Here is an 18,648-nt window from a genome sequence, read left to right on the forward strand (position 1 = left end):
GAGTTACAGGCCACCCAAGGTAACAGTGCAAGATAATATATATTATCACATACAACATACAAGTACATGACTTGTGTATAAATTTCCTGGTACGTTGGCTCAGTAAATGAGCTCCAAGATTGTAATGGTCTGACATAAGACACATAAGAATGAATCAACTTTCACATTTACATCCATCAAAATCGTTTATTTGATTTTCTTCTTACATATAAGATTCTGTAATTGGTCTTGATTTTTTAACAAAATAGTGTAATGAATAAACTTTCATCCATTTTGAAGGCTGTCTAATATCCACCCCCCCCCCCAATGATTATCTCCATTACTCCAAAACAGAGGGTAAATTAAATTGGGGATAGATTTCTGGAAAGGGGGGGGGGGGCAGGTAATTTTTTGTCCCAGGGTTAGATTTTCCTCAGATTCATGTTTCATTAAGCATCAAGGAAGACTCAAGCTATCTCACACACACAGAAAGTTACAGCTGTCAATCTGGATATGTGTATATAATACTGCAAAAAGTAGATTAAACAATTAATAACTTAGTTGAGTCCCCCTCCCCCCCCCCCCTCCCCCCTCCCCACACCCATACAGAAATAGTAATTCTTGCAAACTTGAGAGTACATGTAATCAGGACGTCGTATCATGAAACCAAATCCATGACATTTATATCTTTGTCCGTGTCCTAAGGAGATGTCAGGAAGCGAACAACTCATTTTACAAAATCATGATTTTGATACTATCGGTTAAAAAATATAGTTTAGTTATTTTTACCTGATCGCTAAGAAAGCATGTGTATGTGGGTTGTCATGACCCATCAGAATTTTTCCTGAATTACCAAAAGAGATTATGAAGCTTAATTCCATTCAAACTGTTTGCAAAAAGTACAAATCTAAAAGAGTGGTAGCACAAATTATACAAACATCAATTTGCATGAAAAAATATATGTTACTAATGTTAAGAATTTACCAAATTGAGGAAACTTGAGGTTTCTTGATTCTCGTGGACGAGGGAATCAGAATTTGCAGGTAAGAGGATACCATAACTCATCTCCAATTGAAAGAAGACCCTGGTTTTATTGCTATTTAAGAAAATAATGTAAACAAGGCATTTTGTGACTCATAAGTTTTGAAATTTATTTATCAAATAATTTGTCGCTGTTTTCACGAAGTTACGGTAGTGAAAAAAAATTGCATTCACTTTGCGTTACGATTTTCCTCACTACCGTCACTTCGTGAAAATAGGGACGAATTATGTGATATAACTTTTATCAAGGTAATGCTTCATAAAAGGAAAATATCTAAAGGAATTCCTACACAAACACAGGTATTTTTTTTCCAGTTTTAATTTTTTTGCTGCCCATATAATAACTTAAACTTTAACCCACAACAAGTGGCTTGTCAGGGTTGTTCGTTTTGGCAAAGACAGTTTTATGAAACCCTTAGTGGAAATGTAGAGCAATAGCATTGTAATGTACTTGATCTTGTACTTACATAGAACTCACATATAAAGACTGTAAAAAGTATAATCCTGAACCCATTCCAAAAGAGTGTGGAGCCCTGGAGTAATGCATGATTTTAGCAGTTTACAGTATAGGTAACAACTGGTAAGAGACCCAATATGATCATCATCTCTTCTTTCCAAATCCTCGTTTCTCTACAAAGCTTGAAACCGACTTGATAGGCGTGCTCAGTTCAATGAAAACAACCTTGCGGGATTCGGTGTCTGCAGCGTCACGATCAAGATCATCATCATCATCGTCGTCGTCACTGTCATCTAGGTTTTTCTTCTTCTTCTTCTTCCTCTTCCTCTGTTTCAAGGGTGTTATCGTTTGAGAAGCAATCTTACAGCCAACGACTCGGGCATGTGTTAACAACCTAAACATAACAACAAGCAAAGTCTTAAAAGGTTATGAGCTGTTTGGTTAATCTGAATTGAAGAACACACATCAAATTAAAAATGAGCAACATACAGTAAGCCCTAAAAAAAAGATTATATTTAATAAAAATTTAAATACCTATAAGAAAGCAAATATCTATAAAAGCCAATATTGGGCTGAAGATGAAACTCTATCACAGATTAATACTTATCTTCTAATTACTAAAAATCAAGAGAAAGACCGCAATGTTATCAGGAGTACATCATCATTGTTGCAATGTGGAGGCAATTCTGGATCATATTACAGACTTCTAGATGAAGAGGGCTATGTCAATGTGACCCCTTTGAAAAGTGATCTTTGGATGACTCAAATGAAATAAAGCAGCACATGATAAACTAGTAAGATTAAACGAGAACTTACCGTTTGAAGTTTGATCTTTATTTTATGAATATTTAGGAGGAAGTTATTACATGAGAGATCCCGCCAAGCGCATGCGCAGTCAATATTCAAAGCTACAAATGTGGCTACTCTCAGTAGTAAGGAACTGGGAACTTACACTTAAGTTTGAAGTTTGGGTGGGTGAGGAGGGCATGTAATAACTTCCTCCTAAATATTCATAAAATAAAGATCAAACTTCAAACGGTAAGTTCTTGTTTAATCTTACTATTTTATATCATATTTCGTCGTTCGAAATTACATGAGATTTTGAAGCATAGTAGCCACATTTGGAACGACCAACACGTACGGAAAGTGAACACTGATTATGCAGATTGAATTGAATGCTTCTAATCAATGACTCACCATATTTGACAGTTATTGTAGTCTGTTCATACATGTGGCAAAACATTTCACATACAAGACGTCCATATATAAGACGTCATAATGTTGCAAAAACATTGTTTTTGCAACATTATGACAAAAAAATTGTTCGTTTCTGTATCTAGTTTATTCTAGCCATCTGGTTACTTAATCCCAGTTCTATTAAATAGACAGCTGGTCTCTTAATGCCAGTTCTATTGAAAAGCCTTCTGATGCAGTTCTTAAAGCAGTGTGCTATCTTGTAAGACTGCCTGGGTAAAGTTTCTCTTGTTTTCAAAAGGTTTCCTGTAGAACTTCCTAAACGTTTTCTCTGAAGACCATCCTGCTCGGGCTAGGATCTGGTCCATTGGAAGTGCTGCTTTGGCAGCTGCTGAAGTTGATGCTGCCCGCGTTGAATGAGCCTTATAAGCGTTTGTATCCACACCTGCTCTTTGCAAGCAGGTCTTGATTCAGCGAGATAAGGTTTGAGTTGTTACTCTATTATGAGGTCTGGTGTAACTTACAAAGAACGAGTTCTCATTCCCATGAAGTGGTCCTGTGCGCTGGACATAATGTTTCACATATTTTACAATACACAATCTTCTATCAGGTGGATATGCTTCCAATTTAAACTTAAAATTGGTATTTCCTGGTTTGCTTTGCTTCAAGTGTTCATCCAAATGAAAAACCACAAAGCCCCCTTTCAGGGTCATCTTGTTAGTCTTCAATATATGCAAGGTTTGCACTCTCTGTGCCGATACAAGAGCCATTAGCATACATACTTTGAGTGTTAAATCTCTGAGGTTTAAGGAGTTTACTGGAGACAATTTTCTTAGAAAATTGAGAACTGGACTAATATTCCATAATTCTGTATATCTAGGTAAGACAGGTCTGAGTTGAAAAACACCTCTCATCAGTCTGGTTATAAGTGGGTGAGTACTTATTGTCTGATTACTGTCAACGAGAATCAGAAAAGTGGATAAAGCGCTACGAGCTGTATTGATCGCACTGTAGCTAAGGTTCCTGTCATGAAATAAACTACTAAGGAATTCTAGTACCGTTTCCACCTCGGCTTGGAGGTAACTCGTATTCCTGCTGTGGCAAAATCTTCGCCACTGTGTGATGTAAACTTGGTACTGATTGCAGGTTGATGCTCTCCATGAAGCTGTAATGATATCCACTGTTCGTCTGCTTAGTCCCCGATTCTCAAAGTGTTGCCGCATAACCTGCAACATAAGAGGTCAATATTAGCATTAAGAGGGTGGGTGGTGTTTAACACAGGAAGGAGTAGCAAATCTTCTTGCCTTTGGATAAACAATGGCTCTCCTTCCATCATGCTAACCAACTGAGGGAACCACGTCTGAGTAGGCCAATTAGGGACCAGAAGTAACCCTCTAGCTTTATCCTCTCTGATTTTTTGCAAGCATTTGGGGATCATACAGAACGGTGGGAATGCATAGAATGCAAAAGGTTTCCAATCTAGCATAAATGCGTCAACTGCAAAAGCCCCAGGGTCTGGGTGCCAAGTGACATATTTCTCTACTTGAGCATTTAGTCTTGAGGCGAACAGGTCTATTTCTGGTACACCAAAGTGGGAAACTATTCTATCGAACACTTGTCTGTTTAGATTCCATTCTGTTCGATCATTAAATTTCCTGGATCTTTCATCTGCTATAGTATTGAGCCGACCAGGTACATGGGCTGCGGAGACCCAAATATTTCGAGAAATGCACCACTGCCAAATTTCTCTCGTCATCTTGTCACACATTGCGGACTTGCAACCTCCCATGTGATTTAAATAAGCCACTGCAGTGGTATTATGTATTCTTACCATCACATGAACGTTACGCTTATTCATGCAAAAGGATTTTATCCCCAACCCAGCGGCTAGGGTTTCCAGGAAATTTATTTCATTGTTTCTTGCCCTTTCTGCCTCAAATTCATTCCAACGACCCCCTGTTTGCTTCTGGAGGTCAGTAGCTCCCCATCCAAGGCCACTGGCATCTGTGTGCAATTCTAAGTCAGGTTTTTTCCTAACAATTGGGGAGGAGGCCATAGAAACATTGTTCATCCACCACTTTAACTCCTCTTTTGCCTCAAGGGACAACTTCCTCTTTCTGTCAAAATGACCCCTGTTTTGTCTGAGGGCTGCAATTTTGTCCCTTTCCATTGATCTATAGTATAAGGGGCCATACTCAGCCGCAGGGAAAGTTGCTATGACCTTCCCAATCACTCGTGCTACCATTCGTATTGATGGGAGGTACGTGCCCATTAATTCACGGCATAAATCTTTCACTTCTTGTGCCTTTGTTTGAGGCAATTTAACAATCATATTCTCAGTGTTAAGAATGAAGCCAAGAAAGGCTAGTTCACACGTTGGGATGAGCACTGATTTTTTAGTGTGAATGAGGAATCCTAATTCTGAGAGGATCTTGGTTGTTGCACTTACGCTCTCTTTAAGCTTTTCTTTTGTTTCACCAATAATTATGGTGTCGTCCAAATATCCTATGACTGTATGACCTGCTTGTCGCAGTTCGGCAAAGACTGGCTTCAGCAATTTTGTGAACAGTCTGGGGGCTGTGCTGAGCCCATTAGGTAAGGCTGCAAATTGCCAGCGCTCACCCTGCCACATGAACCTCAAGTATTTTCTACTATTTGGGTCTACTGGAATGGAGTAATAAGCATCTTGGAGGTCGATTGATGCAAGATATAACAGTGCGGAGAAATCAAGTGCTTGGCAGTGTGGATGTTATCCATCTTAAAGTGTTGTACGTTCAGACTTTGATTAAGCTCTGATAAGTCTAAGATCATACGAGTACCCCCATCTCTCTTGGGTCTCATGAAGATGTTTGAGAGGAATTCTCCCTCTTCAAATGAGCAAGGTTCTAATACGTTTTTTGCTTGTAGAGCCAAGATTTCTTTAGTAATCTGATTTATTTCTAAAGGGCTCTTTTTGTAACCATAGAGGGGCTTATTTCTTGAGGGAACCCCTTTCGAATAATCAAATTCGATCTCATAGCCTCGCACTGCCGATAGCAGAAATAGATCTGATGTTAATTCACGCCATCTACGATAAAAATATATCAATCGACCTCCAACAGGCACATTTGAGATGCATTCTTGTTGTAATGTACATGAAGTAGAAGGAGCATTAATCTTAACATTCTCAAAATATTCATATGTGCTACTTACCTCTTTGGGTAATGGTGTAGCTATTTCCTCCTTGCTGCCTGTGGCCGCTGGAAGGATTGGGTCTGTTTCCCCATGCTCATTGTCTGGGTGTGAGGCGGAGCTCTGTATGGTCTGCCTCGTTGGGTTCGCTGGCCTAAAAAAGGCCTGTTGTAGTTCCCACTTGCGGGCCTGCTACTTGGAAAAGTTTGTGATGTGCCGGTGGCACGGTTCCATCCTTGTCTGCGGTATTGAAAAGTGCTGGACGCTTGCGTCCTGTACGGATGGTACTGGGGGCGGGGTGTACGTTGTCCACGCACCACGCCAGATGCAGCTTTTTGTTGTTCTGTAAGTTCTTTGACTCTCTTTGTTAAGTCATCGCCAAATAAGTACTGACTCACTGGTGTGGCAGGTTTGCAAAGATGTGAGTACTTGGCATTTAAGTCTGGCTTAATCTGATCTTTGCGTAAGCAGTTGATTTCAAAGTTTGTGTTACACAGCAATGCCAATGCATCCTGTTGTGTCTATTGACATCCTCTTGAGGCTATCGGGGGACAGAGTTTGAATAAAAGCTGTGAGTCCCCTAGTCAAAGGCTTTTGGATTCTTTGCAGTTTCAAATCCCAGCTTCTTGTGTGCGAGGAAAGGTTTTCCCATATTGCTGCATTCACTTTGGGGCAACACAGTGGAGTACAATTGCTTGGAGGAGGGTATTTCCCTCCAGCTTCCTCCAACACATTTTCCTCTAGCTGGTGGGACATGAGGTACATGGCAGACTTTGCTAAATCATCGTGGATCGCGCCACCTATCCCAGTGGGGATAGCACATTTCTGAGCCAGGGCAGGAACTTTGTCCTCATTTTCCTAGTCTAAACCTGGTGCAACAGTTTCGTTGACATCATCATCATCATGTTCAACTTCAAGAAATCTCACGTTCGCCGCAGCTGTACAAGCTGTCGGTGGTGTATCCCCTGTGGGGCGAGTTGCAGATTGACAAGGCAAAAAATCCACCATTCTCTCCATTAAGGATTCCAGTTTGTCAAGTCTTCCTCGTAAATCCGTGAAGTCCTCCTTTTCTTCAGGCTTTTTGCCCTTCTTTTTAGGCCCAGAGTTCTTAGACTCATTCGGGGCAGGCTTTGCCAAGACACTTTTGCGTTTCGTATCGGAGGATTTCACTGCCGATGAGCGCTTTGGCTCAGGCTTCTAGAGGGGCCCGCGGCGGTTTCGCCCGGTGAAGTTCCGGCTTTAGCCGTGCTCAGCGTATCGCTGGTTTTCTGCTTGGTGCTGCCTGACGGAGACGCCATCGTGTACGTGGAAATCGGAGCAAAACTTTGATATTTGATATAAAAACAGCCCAGATTCTCAAAAGTCTTCCAAAAACATGAATTGAAGTATTTTTTCGAAACCGCTGGTCCGAAAAAATGCCGAAAATTAGGTATTTTGACTGCTGAGGGAAAATTACTTTCCCGGTAAAAATCAATTGCGCGGCGAATTGACTGCGCATGCGCTTGGCGGGATCTCTCATGTAATTTCGAACGACGAAATATGATATAAAATACTATGTCTTCTTGGTAAAGGAATAAGTCAACCTGCACCCCATTCAGGATTTTAATTTAATCTGTCTTATAAATTGTCATAGCAGATACATTAATTGGCTAAAATATGGCGCAAAAAATGGTTAATCAGACAGTCCATCAATTATTTCCGTCTTTTTTGTGATATAAAAAGAAAGAAAATATTAAAACCATCTTTCATCGGCCACATATACATATAGACCATTTTAGAATAGCTTGTCTCGGAGTTGAATGGCTTGAGATAACAACTTCTTACTTTTTGACCGAGATGTTGAGATCTTTGGTGAGTGATGCAATGTCTGTGTGGAAACTATCGATGAGCTGAGCCAAGACTAGAATGTAAGATAAGAGCTTGTCCTTGCAGCTCTTAGAAAGTAGCCTGAATAGGAAGAAAGAAAAAAAAAATACATCTTCAACAAATTATCAATCTTGAATGAGCATGATTTGGTTTTAATATAGGAAAGGGAAAAGAACATCATTGTCACATTGCTAATTGAAAAGAAAAAAGTATCACAAGTGTATTTCTGTCACATCGATGTCACATGTTGAATTGCAGCAAAAAAAATATATGGATGTGGATGGAATACGTAATTGCATTAATTACTCTATTTCCATTGCGAAAAATAAGATTAGTAATTGCAGTGCCAGCAGGAAGAACAGAGTTAATACTATGGCTACAGATGATGAGATCAAATTATTATTATTGTTATCATGAAAACAGAAGAAAAAGATCATACAGGATGTCCCTTAAGCCTAAAGGACAAGGGGTTAGGTGGAACTCCACTCCACTCCCCTCCCTGAAGTATACAGTTTCCATAGTATGAATAGAGGGAAACAGACTCTGTAACAAGCTTTCTTTACATCCTTAAAAATACCATGTCCCTTTTGCAGCCAACATCAAATTCTGTAGAACTTTGCAGGAATTATTAATATGTCATGTACCGTATGTCCTTTCTGTGAAATTTAAACGTTAGCAGTGTCCTCATATTCAAATTATGAAGGAAACCTGTTTACTTGCTAGACTTCACTGTCAGACACTGTTGAGTGACTGACTTGCTTTTTACTTCTTTGGTAATAACATACATAAAATGAGCTGTAAAGTGTATATGAGCATTTGTCTACATCAATAACCCACTTCTTGTGATGGCCAAAATTAAACTAATTGAATCTTTGCGCAGCATAAAACGTACGACTATTCGGTACCATGATCTGAAAATCAGACTATTACTTACTGGCTGTATAGCTCTTAAGTCGATTCAACAACCAATAGTCGTTATTTTCTCCAAGTTAAGTTTCATAATCAAGTGTCGCCCCACTACCAAGATCTGAGAGGTGGCACAGAGGCAGTATGCATTTCTACTTAAAGCCTATCTGCACTAGTTTGGCCAGGAGGGATTAGACCTGCCTGCATGGTCACTGACAGGTGGTTATCTCATCAAATCAGCTCTCAATTCACATAAGAACAAGGGGACAAACTGTCACCCATTAGGCATTGTTTGCTACATAGAGGGCACAAGTAGCTATAAGTAGTGCAGTGGGGCTTCAAAATTGTTGGCAGGGGTGATAGTGAGCACTAAAGATTTTTTTTTTCCCCCTCAACCACGCCCCCTTGAGTAAAAAAAAAAAGAAGAGGATTCGGGGGGGGGGGGGGGGGGGAATGGCATCCAACATTCCCCCCTTTTGAGTAAGAAAAACTGGGAAAAATAGGGAAGAATAGGGAAGAATAGAGAAAATAAGGGAAATAGGGATAAAATCGGGAAGAAGAAAAAATGAAAAAATTGGGTAAAAAAAATATATAATTTTTTTTTTTTTAAATTAAAAAAAATCAGGTTTTTATCAGGCCTGTGTTGGTTTGTTTGTCTTTTTATAATTCAACTACTTTTGCCTACATTTCACTCAAGTATTTTGTTCCTTTCTACTACTAATTTAAGTAATACTGGTCAGCATATTCACTACTTACCGTTTTTCACTTTTACCATCTGGACTTGGTGTGACTTGAGTGAAGGTTTCATACAGATGAGTTTTGACGCCAGGAGGAGCACTCTTCAGACAAGTTTCTTTGAGAGGCAAGGAGAAAATGTGCGAAGATTCTTTTTCAAAATGTACAGTGAAACAGTGTATTCAAAGACCACTCAAGGGAGACAAGAAAAGTGGTCTTTATATACAGGTTCCGTTAGTACAGGTTTCAAGAAGGACCCATTTTCAAGGGAAATGAAAAATTTGTTCTGTATATACAGGTGGGCTCTATATGAAAGTGGTCGCTAAACAAAATTTTATTAACAACAAGCTATCCTTCATTCACAATGTGGCCAGATGATGATGTGTTAACATTTCTTGCAATTTCTACCTTTCTTGTTTGGACTACAAATTGCAAGCTTAAATTTCTTTATTTGAACAATTCTGTGGTACCATATGTGTCAAGGGTAACACATGTCTTGTTTATATTGTTGTATAATTATAATCATTTTCAAATATTACATGTATCACCTTTAGTAGAAGCTATTTTCGATTTGTCTAATGTATAACGTATGCCTACTTGTAAGTTTTGATTATAATTATATGTAATTATTTCTATATATGTCTTTATTTCTATTGTCTTCTACATTTGTAAAGCGCATTGGTATTACCTTCGGTAATTAAATGCGCTATATAAGAGCTAACTATTATTATTATTATTATTCCATATATATATATATATATTTATTTTTTTAACGATAAATATCCTGATATGACTATTTAATAATATCAGTGATACCAGAAAGTACCCTTTGTCAATGTACAGATTCAGAGATTCTCATTTTTTGATAAATAAACTGATAAAAGTCATGTTATATGGGACACATTTCATAGTATTGCCAATTGTCTTACTATCACCATGACCATTTTAACTACCGGTACATGTATATGGAACTACAAAATAATAAAATATCCAATGACATTCATTTCATACTTTGATCAACTAAACTGAGGGTATATTCATACTGTTGATTTATCTCATTACAAAAGTATGATACAATGTACAGAATGGACTGTAAGGACACACTTCAGCTTCAATTTATCAATGGGCTAGGTTAAAGGCCCACTGTACTACTTGTAGCTACTAGCTTGCTCCCTCTATATAGAAAACAATGCCTAATTGATGATCATTGGTCCCCCATGATCCTCTTTTTCTTATGTTAACTGAGAGATGAGTTGATGAGATAACCACCTGTCCAGTGACCTTGGATGGTGGTCTAATCCCTCATATAAACTAGTACAGATAAGCTTTAAGCTGGGCTGAACTTTGGCCCGTTTCAAGAATATTGGCTTAGGAACAAGAGAGACTCACTGAGTTCTTTTGGTTTGGCAACATGCAGCTGCATGAGGAAGGTGATGAAGATTAGATTGGTTGCCTGGGTAACGCATCTCTCAGTTTCTGGTTCTCGTGACAAAGCAGGCAGATGGTCCAACACATACTGGGGGAACCTGTGCAAAGAAAGAAAAAAAAACATGTGATGTTCAAATTAAACTGCTAGGATATATTTTCCTCAAAATACAATGCTCTGTTTATCACAATAGATCAATTATATTGTCTTAGAATAAATGCACTGCTGGCTCTGCACAGAATTTATGAAACATAATTAACATAATATCATACTGATGCTTGTTCAGTTTAAATCTCCATTGTATCAACAGGAGAGTCGCTTACAAAGTCTTGAGATGTAATAGATATTTAATATAAAAATTGGATATCGTACACTCATTTCTTGTTCAAAATTACAAATTGATAACACTACACACTTATCCTTACTTCTTAGTCTTCTTCCATTCATCTGCTTGTGTTTTAACACCTAGTAACAGCTCTTCTGTCTGGACTTGCAGTGCTTTTTTATGTCTAGCTGATATGACTGTGAAATATGTCAAGGAAAAACTAAAACTTTCTCTATGCATACATTTGTTTAAAGACCTCGTCTTGTCACTACATGCAAACAGAAATTGGAGAATCAAAGAGATAGAAAGAGAAAGATGCAATGAGAGAGACAAGTAGAAATACAAAAAAAATGAGTAACATTGACAAAGATAGGCAGATAATGGAAGAGAGAGAGAACCAAAAACTAGAGGATATCAAGTGAAAACAAACATGTGAAACAACTAGCATCCAGTTGCAGAGTATGTCATCTTTTAACATTTTACCAAGTTACAGGCTCATTAAGTAAAGATCAGTATTTTGGTTGGTTTGTCATTCTTAATGTTCAATGATTATGACATAAAATACAGTTGCAAATCTTAAAAAGATGAATTGTATTATTTTTAGTGTGTAGATGTCACAGATATCATAATGAAATAATTTGACTATTCTCATTAAACAGTTCCCCCTTGACTAATATGAGATAATTCTAGCTGGACTCTAAGATAAGATCTTTCTAGATGGACTCCCTAGAAAGTGTCTGTTATACTGTTCTAAATCAACTCCTTTTCAATAGGTTATTCACAAATCATTGGTAGTTCAACCGGTTGGGTTATTATTACTGATTGTAGAGCATTTGAAATCACCCATGCTTCAAACTGAATCACTATAACCATCGGGTTAATGTGAAAAGGTGGTTACTCTCCTCTATCAAACGTCATATGTGAAAAATGAAGTGTTTTCTGATGACATGTAGCTTGCATCTATGAAATAGGAGAGGGACAGTAGTATGCAGGCTTCGGTTATCCACCTGGAATGCATTCAAACCCCTTGATCTTTGGTTTGACGGACAAGACAAATAACTATTTTGCAGACCTGGGGGCTGTTTCACAAAGTCTAAGCTTGACTTTAAGTTGGACTTAACTATGGCAGGCCGTTCATGCCACTGTTTGCTCTCACCATTTACTGGCATTGGTCTCTCAAGGGACGTACAAATTATGGTCATAAATCTACATAATTTACATTTTTTGATAAAGTATTATTGAAGGAAAAAATATTCTCTAAAGATCATTATGATGAGAGCAAACAGTGGCATGAATGGCCTGCCATAGTTAAGTCCAACTTAAAGTTGATCTTAGTCTTTGTGAAACAGTCCCCTGTATGAATATAATTGGCAGACATGGTAGTGTCCATGTTTTGAAAGGATACTATCTTCTAGCTTGTAGACACCTTGAGGTCTCTTTGCTGATCTGTCACACGGTGGCAGCAAACTGGTATCCATCTCAAAGTCTAGAAGAAAATGAGAAGATGACCCAAGACATAACAAAGATTATCCAAAACATCATGTTATATTTGCATACAAGAATAGTTTGTGTAACTTGCATTTGAAGAGTTGGTCCTGTATAAACTTGCCTTCAAAGAATTCTTTGTGTAATCTGTATTCAGAGAATTGTATGCATTGAGACATGCACAGTATTGCACAATTACCGATTGAGCCAGTAACTACAATCTATGTGTCATCAATAAAGTTAACAATAATAATGATGTCGATAATAATTATACTACTGAAAATGGTAATCGATAATAATAATAATAATAAAAATAATAATAATAATAATTTATTTATTTATCATCATTTTAAGATTTACTATGGAATAATCAATGATATTAAATAATTTAGCTTCATATTTTGTAAAATGGAATCTGATATTACCTCTATTGAACCACCATATATACCGTGGCTTACATATATATTACCTCATTTATTATGTATGTTTATCATATGTGTATGTTTATCACTGTCCTGTAATATTTAATTTATATATTTGTATTGTAATACTCTGTAACCAGTGGAAACCAAATTTCCTGAAAAGGACAATAAATTATTATACTTATTAGACACGTGTTATGGAAATCGTTACAATAAATGTGCCAGGTATGACAACAACAAAAAAGGATTTTAATGACAAGAATAAAAAGTCACCAATCATTGGCATTAGTCATAGATGTCTGCCGACACCACATGATCATATCAAGTCAGTTAGTGAACTGGAAAGGAGTGAGGAGGGTGCTGACTCTTACCTAGAGGAAGTGATGGTGTATTAGCAGCATGGGTAAGAGCCTTTGCAGCCGATGTTTCCAAGGCTTCTGTTCCAACCTTGTTCTTTAGACGAGATTCCATAGCCCTCTGTTTCCTGGAACTCCCAAAGGCTTCGGTCAGTCTGTCTTTCTGTAATAAACAAGAATGGGGGGGGGGGGGGCAGAAGATGAGTTATGGCACAAACTGAGACTATTTTTCTTATTTCTTTTTCTCTTCTAAAAACAAGTATTTCTTGTTTCAATTTGTATTTACACATTAAAAAAGCAATAAGAATAATTGCTCATGAGAACGATCCATTCATTTTTTTTTCAGTCAAAAAGCCTTTCTTAAAATATCTAAATGACGGTGGTTGAAATGGCATAAAGCACTTAACAGGCCTTTTCAGAAATGACACTAAAATGTCTTTAAGGAAATTATTAGTAAAACGTAAATAATGAAAATACCATGTAAAATTTAAAACATTTGAACAAGTCAATGAATGTTAGCTGAAGATGATAAAAAGGCAGCTGTGCAGTATAAAGGCTCCTTGTTTTCTAATGCACAGATGTTATAAGATATAAAACACGCTACACTTGCGTCCTCTTTTCAATTTCAATTTGAGGTTTATTAAAAACATGTGTCGCAGCCCAATGGCTAAATTGGTCATGTGTACAATTTGAAGACTCATTGCATATTTCAAACATAGAATAATTCACTGTAGAATGTCATATGTGAATAAATCTTAAGAGCAATAGATTTGCATCCTGTAACACAGCTACATGTGATAGTTGTAAATAGATCAAGACCAAAATAAAGCATGAACTACAGCAAACTAGATTTGTCTGCTTGCTTCCATCATTTTTCACTTCTACCTTCTCTTTCTTGTATCCATTCTTTTTCTATTATTTTTTCTTTTAGTTTTCTTTTCCCCTAAGTTTCTCTTTCCTGTTCACCTTGCTGTCGTCCTTAGATTTTACTTACTCTAAATAATGATCTACGTGTAAATGTTTTTACCTTTTCAGCTAATGATAAATCCTTGGCTTCATCAATTTGATCTTCTTTCTCCACTTTCTTTCCAAGCCATGGATGCAGCTCTAATAGTTGAGCATTGTAGACTTTCATCTTTCCTGTCTTCTTGTCAAACACCCCCACCATGTACCTGAAAATAAACAGTGACATTATAAACATGAACTCTATATGCAGGGGTGATGGTGAGCACTAAAATATATTTTTCCAGAGCCCATTTTGACCAGGGTTAAGTATGTGAAAGATAATTTTGTTTCTTTCTTCTACAACCTTATCTTATGTTATTCTTTGGTACTTCTTTCTCTAACCTTTTCTTATGTTATCATTTGTTTCTTTCTTCTATAACCTTTCATTAGGTTATCCTTTGTTTCTTACTTCTATAACCTTTCATTATGTTATCCTTTGTTTCTTCCGTCTATAACCTTTCATCATGTTATTCTATGATTTCCTTCTATAATTTTCTGTTTCTATTTTTCTTATGTTATTATTTGTTAATCCATCATTCACCTTCTCTTCTATCTTTCAACTATGTGTTCTTTATAATTTTCTTTTTCTGTCTCTCCTTATCAAGTTCTTTGTTTTTTCTTCTATCATCTCTTATGTTATTGTGTGTTGTTACCATTCCTGCACCACTATGAGACCGAATAAGAATGAACCGCCCATTTGCATTTTGGCAATGAACTGCCACCTTACCATCTCGTTACGTTCTTTCAGGATAAACAGAAAAAAGATACATATTAGGCCAAAACTTTGGTACTACAGGACAGGCTGTCCGATGCTTTAGTCAGGACAGATACATGAAAGACATTACGCTCATCAATAACAACACTATTTGAGTTATCGCATGACACTCATAATCTAGATGGAGTGTATACCTACTTGCACATCGAGTTAGCTTTGGAAGCTTGGTCACCATAATTTTGACCTACATACTGCATGGAGTCAGCTTCTGCAACCTACATGTAACAGGGGAAAAAAGGAAACAAATATATCACAATGATGAATTGCAATTCCTTATCTAACTTTCAGAACAAATATCATGAAATTCTCTTCCACCATATGTTATTGAGGTCATCTATCAATAAATAAAACTCATTTAAAGAAAAAAAATAGTATTTTGTTTGTGTGATCTTGTTGAGGTTTCTATCTTAATGTCATTTGACCCTGAAGCATCATTAAATGACATTCATACAAACAAAACTATATACATGTACTAAATAAAGTGGACATTACTTTATCTAAAACCAAAGTTCAAGATTGAAACAGTATGATATAAAGGATTCAACATAAAAATATGAATAAAATTCAAGAACAGAATCTGAACTGAAATACAAGCTGACACAATTTGTGGCTTCTTGGAAATCAAATCTGTGATCAGTTCATCACAACATTTACTCCATTGTATATTTCTAAAGTTTGTCTTTAAATAATAGATCGCATTCATGACTGACCAATGTTCTTCTTAGATTCTTCCGCTTGTCATCTGTGTCAGAGCTTCTTAGGAGGGTGAATGAAGGACTCTGTCTCCATGTACCATCTGAATTTCTCTGAAGCCTTCCATGAGAGAACTTGGCTGTGAAGATACAAATCACCAATGGAAAGAGGAACATCAAATGACCTATAGACAAAATTTTCTCTAGAATTGGGTGTGAAACTTTGAAAATATTGACAAAAATGTGGCAAATTTTGCGGTCATTTGTGTCCGTTCCGAAAAAAATACTCACTTACCGATAAGGGTCTGGAAATATTCATTTTGAGAGCAGATCTCCTCAAAATTGTAAGTAATAAAGTGGTACCGACTGATTGTATGATATTTTGCCTTGCAAATTATGAAATTACCTTATTTTTGATGGCCCTCATTTTTTAATAAATCAACTGTTAACCCCTGTGCGTGAAGTTAGGTTTCGATCGGATATTGAATTTTAGATCGCGATATTTCCGAAATATTTTGACGATAAATTTCTAGTTGAACCAATTTGTAGTTAAAAAACTTTGCCATCCATTTTAGACCGTGGGCCGAGCGCGATTTTTGTTCCAGTCCGTTGCATAGATTACTGGTACAAGATTTAGATAATGTTAATAAAATGATAAAAATACACAGATCCCAAATCAGCTTATTCCTACGACTGAATCTTTGCCGTTCGTATAATACATCATTTTAATTGACAAGTTATTTAAGGCAAATGGGCGTGAACGAGACCGCCAACTCTCCGTTCGTACACGTGTATAAACTCACCGTGCGACGAGAGTAAAACAGCACAATCTCCGTCTCCGTCGTACGAAGAAATTATGTAATCTATTTGAATATTTCCCAAAGCTAATTACATTTGCTGATGAAAATAATATGATTTTGCAAATATGAACTGCTAAAACTAATGAAAACCTCGTCAGGGTGAAAATATTTCGAAAATGGGCGGTCATAGCTACCATGAAACAGACGAGAAATAGCGCGTTGCCAATTTGATATTATTGTAAGGATCGTATGCAATTCTCTTGAATATACGTACATGTACACTGATCTCTGTAGAGATCAGGGGCTCCGTACCGACAAGACTCGAGTAATTTTTGTGTAATTAGAACTTTTTATGAAAACATTTCTTTTTTTAGCAATGCAATGGTAGTTTAAGAATATGCCTACAGAATTAGAGTCCCTAAATATTCATTGTAATTTTATTTCCAGTCCTGAAGTAGTTTTTACATGTTTTCAAATGTTTGATTTTTTTTTGATTTTTTTATTTTGATTTTTTATATATATATATATTTTTTTTTTTTGGGGGGGGGGGGGGAGTACTCGCTTAATAACACTCATACAGCGCATTATACGGAAGCAGCACAATTTACCCACAATTACGGAAGTGCCAGTCAGAGGTCATCACCATTGTGTAGACATCGTGAATTCACACGGTACACGTGAAAAGGGAGCTGAGCTGTATCGGTCTGGTAAGAAAATTGCTCTTATTTTGTTATTTTCAGATCCGATTTTGAAATTAAGGCGGTAATTAAGACCAAAACTAGACTACGACAAAATTTATCAAAGCCACTGTCCAATATTGGTCGGGTGCGCGAAAGTGTGATTTTGGACCACTTTTGAGTATGGGAGCAAGTTAAGGCTCTCTCGAATAATCATTAAAAAAACATTTCGAGAGAGCCCTTTTTAAGGCTATGTTTTAGTAGGGTATCTCTCGCCGCCGGAGTTACAGGTCACAAATGGATACGAAACTACATTAGCGGCTAAATCACAACGTCAACGACAATCAATGCAACGTTCTGTGGATTGTCATCATGTGGTCACGTCGCGTCATGCGTCAGTCAGTGGATTGGCTATTGCGAAAACTGGTCACGAATACTAACGAACGGGACTACGATAAACCAAAGGCAATGGTTCGGCAACGGACAGCTTTCGTGGGTTATTCTAAAGTTAAGTCCACTCATTTTTTTAAAACTAAGAACCGTTTCAGGAGAAAACAATGGAAGGTAACATACCTAAGGTGAGCCTCTCTTGATCACATGAAATGAAGGAACATGTGGCCATATCTTCCAAAAATTATGAATTGAGCCTTGACTTGAGGTAGATGATCCTGTTGGTGAGATTTAGATGGCGCTCTTCAATTAGGTAGCTAGCTAGAGCTAGACTAAGATTTTCTGCGCCACAAACTTTCACGATTGGATCCCTTATATCAAATTTTTTGATTTCTGTGTCAGTTCGTTTAGTTTTTTTCTTTCGTAATCGAATATCCGGTTCCAGTCGAGGGTTTACCTGCTTTTCAGCAACGTGCAAAGGGAATTCATATTTACTTCCTGGGGTTCGATCAAATCTGGACTTTTTGTTGATAGAGAGCTGTACCGCCGTGAATGCGAGTCATATTATGAGTGCATCTTCAATGCGAAGTCAGCGTATCTCAAAGATCTCATCAAGAATGCTGACACTAAAGAACTGTTTCGTCTTGTGAAGACACTCTCAACGCCCACTCAATCTTCACCTCTTCCAGATCATTCTTCTGATAGTGAACTCGCCAACAGATTTGCTACATTCTTCAGGGAAAAAGTCGCCAAAGTTGTATCCTCTTTCCCTAATGTAGTACCAGCACCAGCTTCAAGATCTTTTGCTCCAGGCCCTCGTCATGAACTCTCTGATTTCTGCCTTGTATCCCTCTCACAAGTCAGGAAGCTCATCACTTCACTTCCTTCTAAACACTGTAAGCTAGATCCGATTCCTACCTGGCTTCTAAAGGAAGTCCTCGATGAA

General features: G+C 37.3%; 1 protein-coding gene across 3 annotated transcripts; it reads right to left on the reverse strand.

Moving 5' to 3' along the window:
- Positions 1 to 159: 159 nt before the first annotated feature.
- Positions 160 to 18,002, reverse strand: LOC115918005 (DNA-directed RNA polymerase I subunit RPA49-like). Of its 3 annotated transcripts, XR_004062024.1 has the most exons (12): positions 17,886 to 18,002; positions 15,854 to 15,975; positions 15,282 to 15,358; positions 14,391 to 14,535; positions 13,379 to 13,526; positions 12,506 to 12,586; positions 11,201 to 11,297; positions 10,739 to 10,875; positions 9,371 to 9,467; positions 7,667 to 7,789; positions 3,730 to 3,897; positions 1,760 to 1,871 (listed from the first exon to the last, which is right to left on the reverse strand). XR_004062024.1 is itself a non-coding variant. In XM_030974130.1 (11 exons), exons 1-11 carry the CDS (start codon positions 17,932 to 17,934, stop codon positions 1,622 to 1,624), a joined length of 1,326 nt encoding a protein of 441 aa, XP_030829990.1. In that variant the 5' UTR covers positions 17,935 to 18,001; the 3' UTR covers positions 160 to 1,621. The 3 variants fall into 3 exon arrangements, 2 of the variants coding, with proteins under 2 accessions (XP_030829990.1, XP_030829992.1); XM_030974130.1 differs by lacking the exon at positions 3,730 to 3,897 and having other exon boundaries at positions 160 to 1,871; positions 17,886 to 18,001; XM_030974132.1 differs by lacking the exon at positions 1,760 to 1,871 and having other exon boundaries at positions 2,001 to 3,897.
- Positions 18,003 to 18,648: the final 646 nt, after the last annotated feature.

Source organism: Strongylocentrotus purpuratus, unplaced genomic scaffold, assembly GCF_000002235.5.
Source record: "Strongylocentrotus purpuratus isolate Spur 01 unplaced genomic scaffold, Spur_5.0 spur5_scaffold_7, whole genome shotgun sequence".
Taxonomy (NCBI): domain Eukaryota; kingdom Metazoa; phylum Echinodermata; class Echinoidea; order Camarodonta; family Strongylocentrotidae; genus Strongylocentrotus; species Strongylocentrotus purpuratus.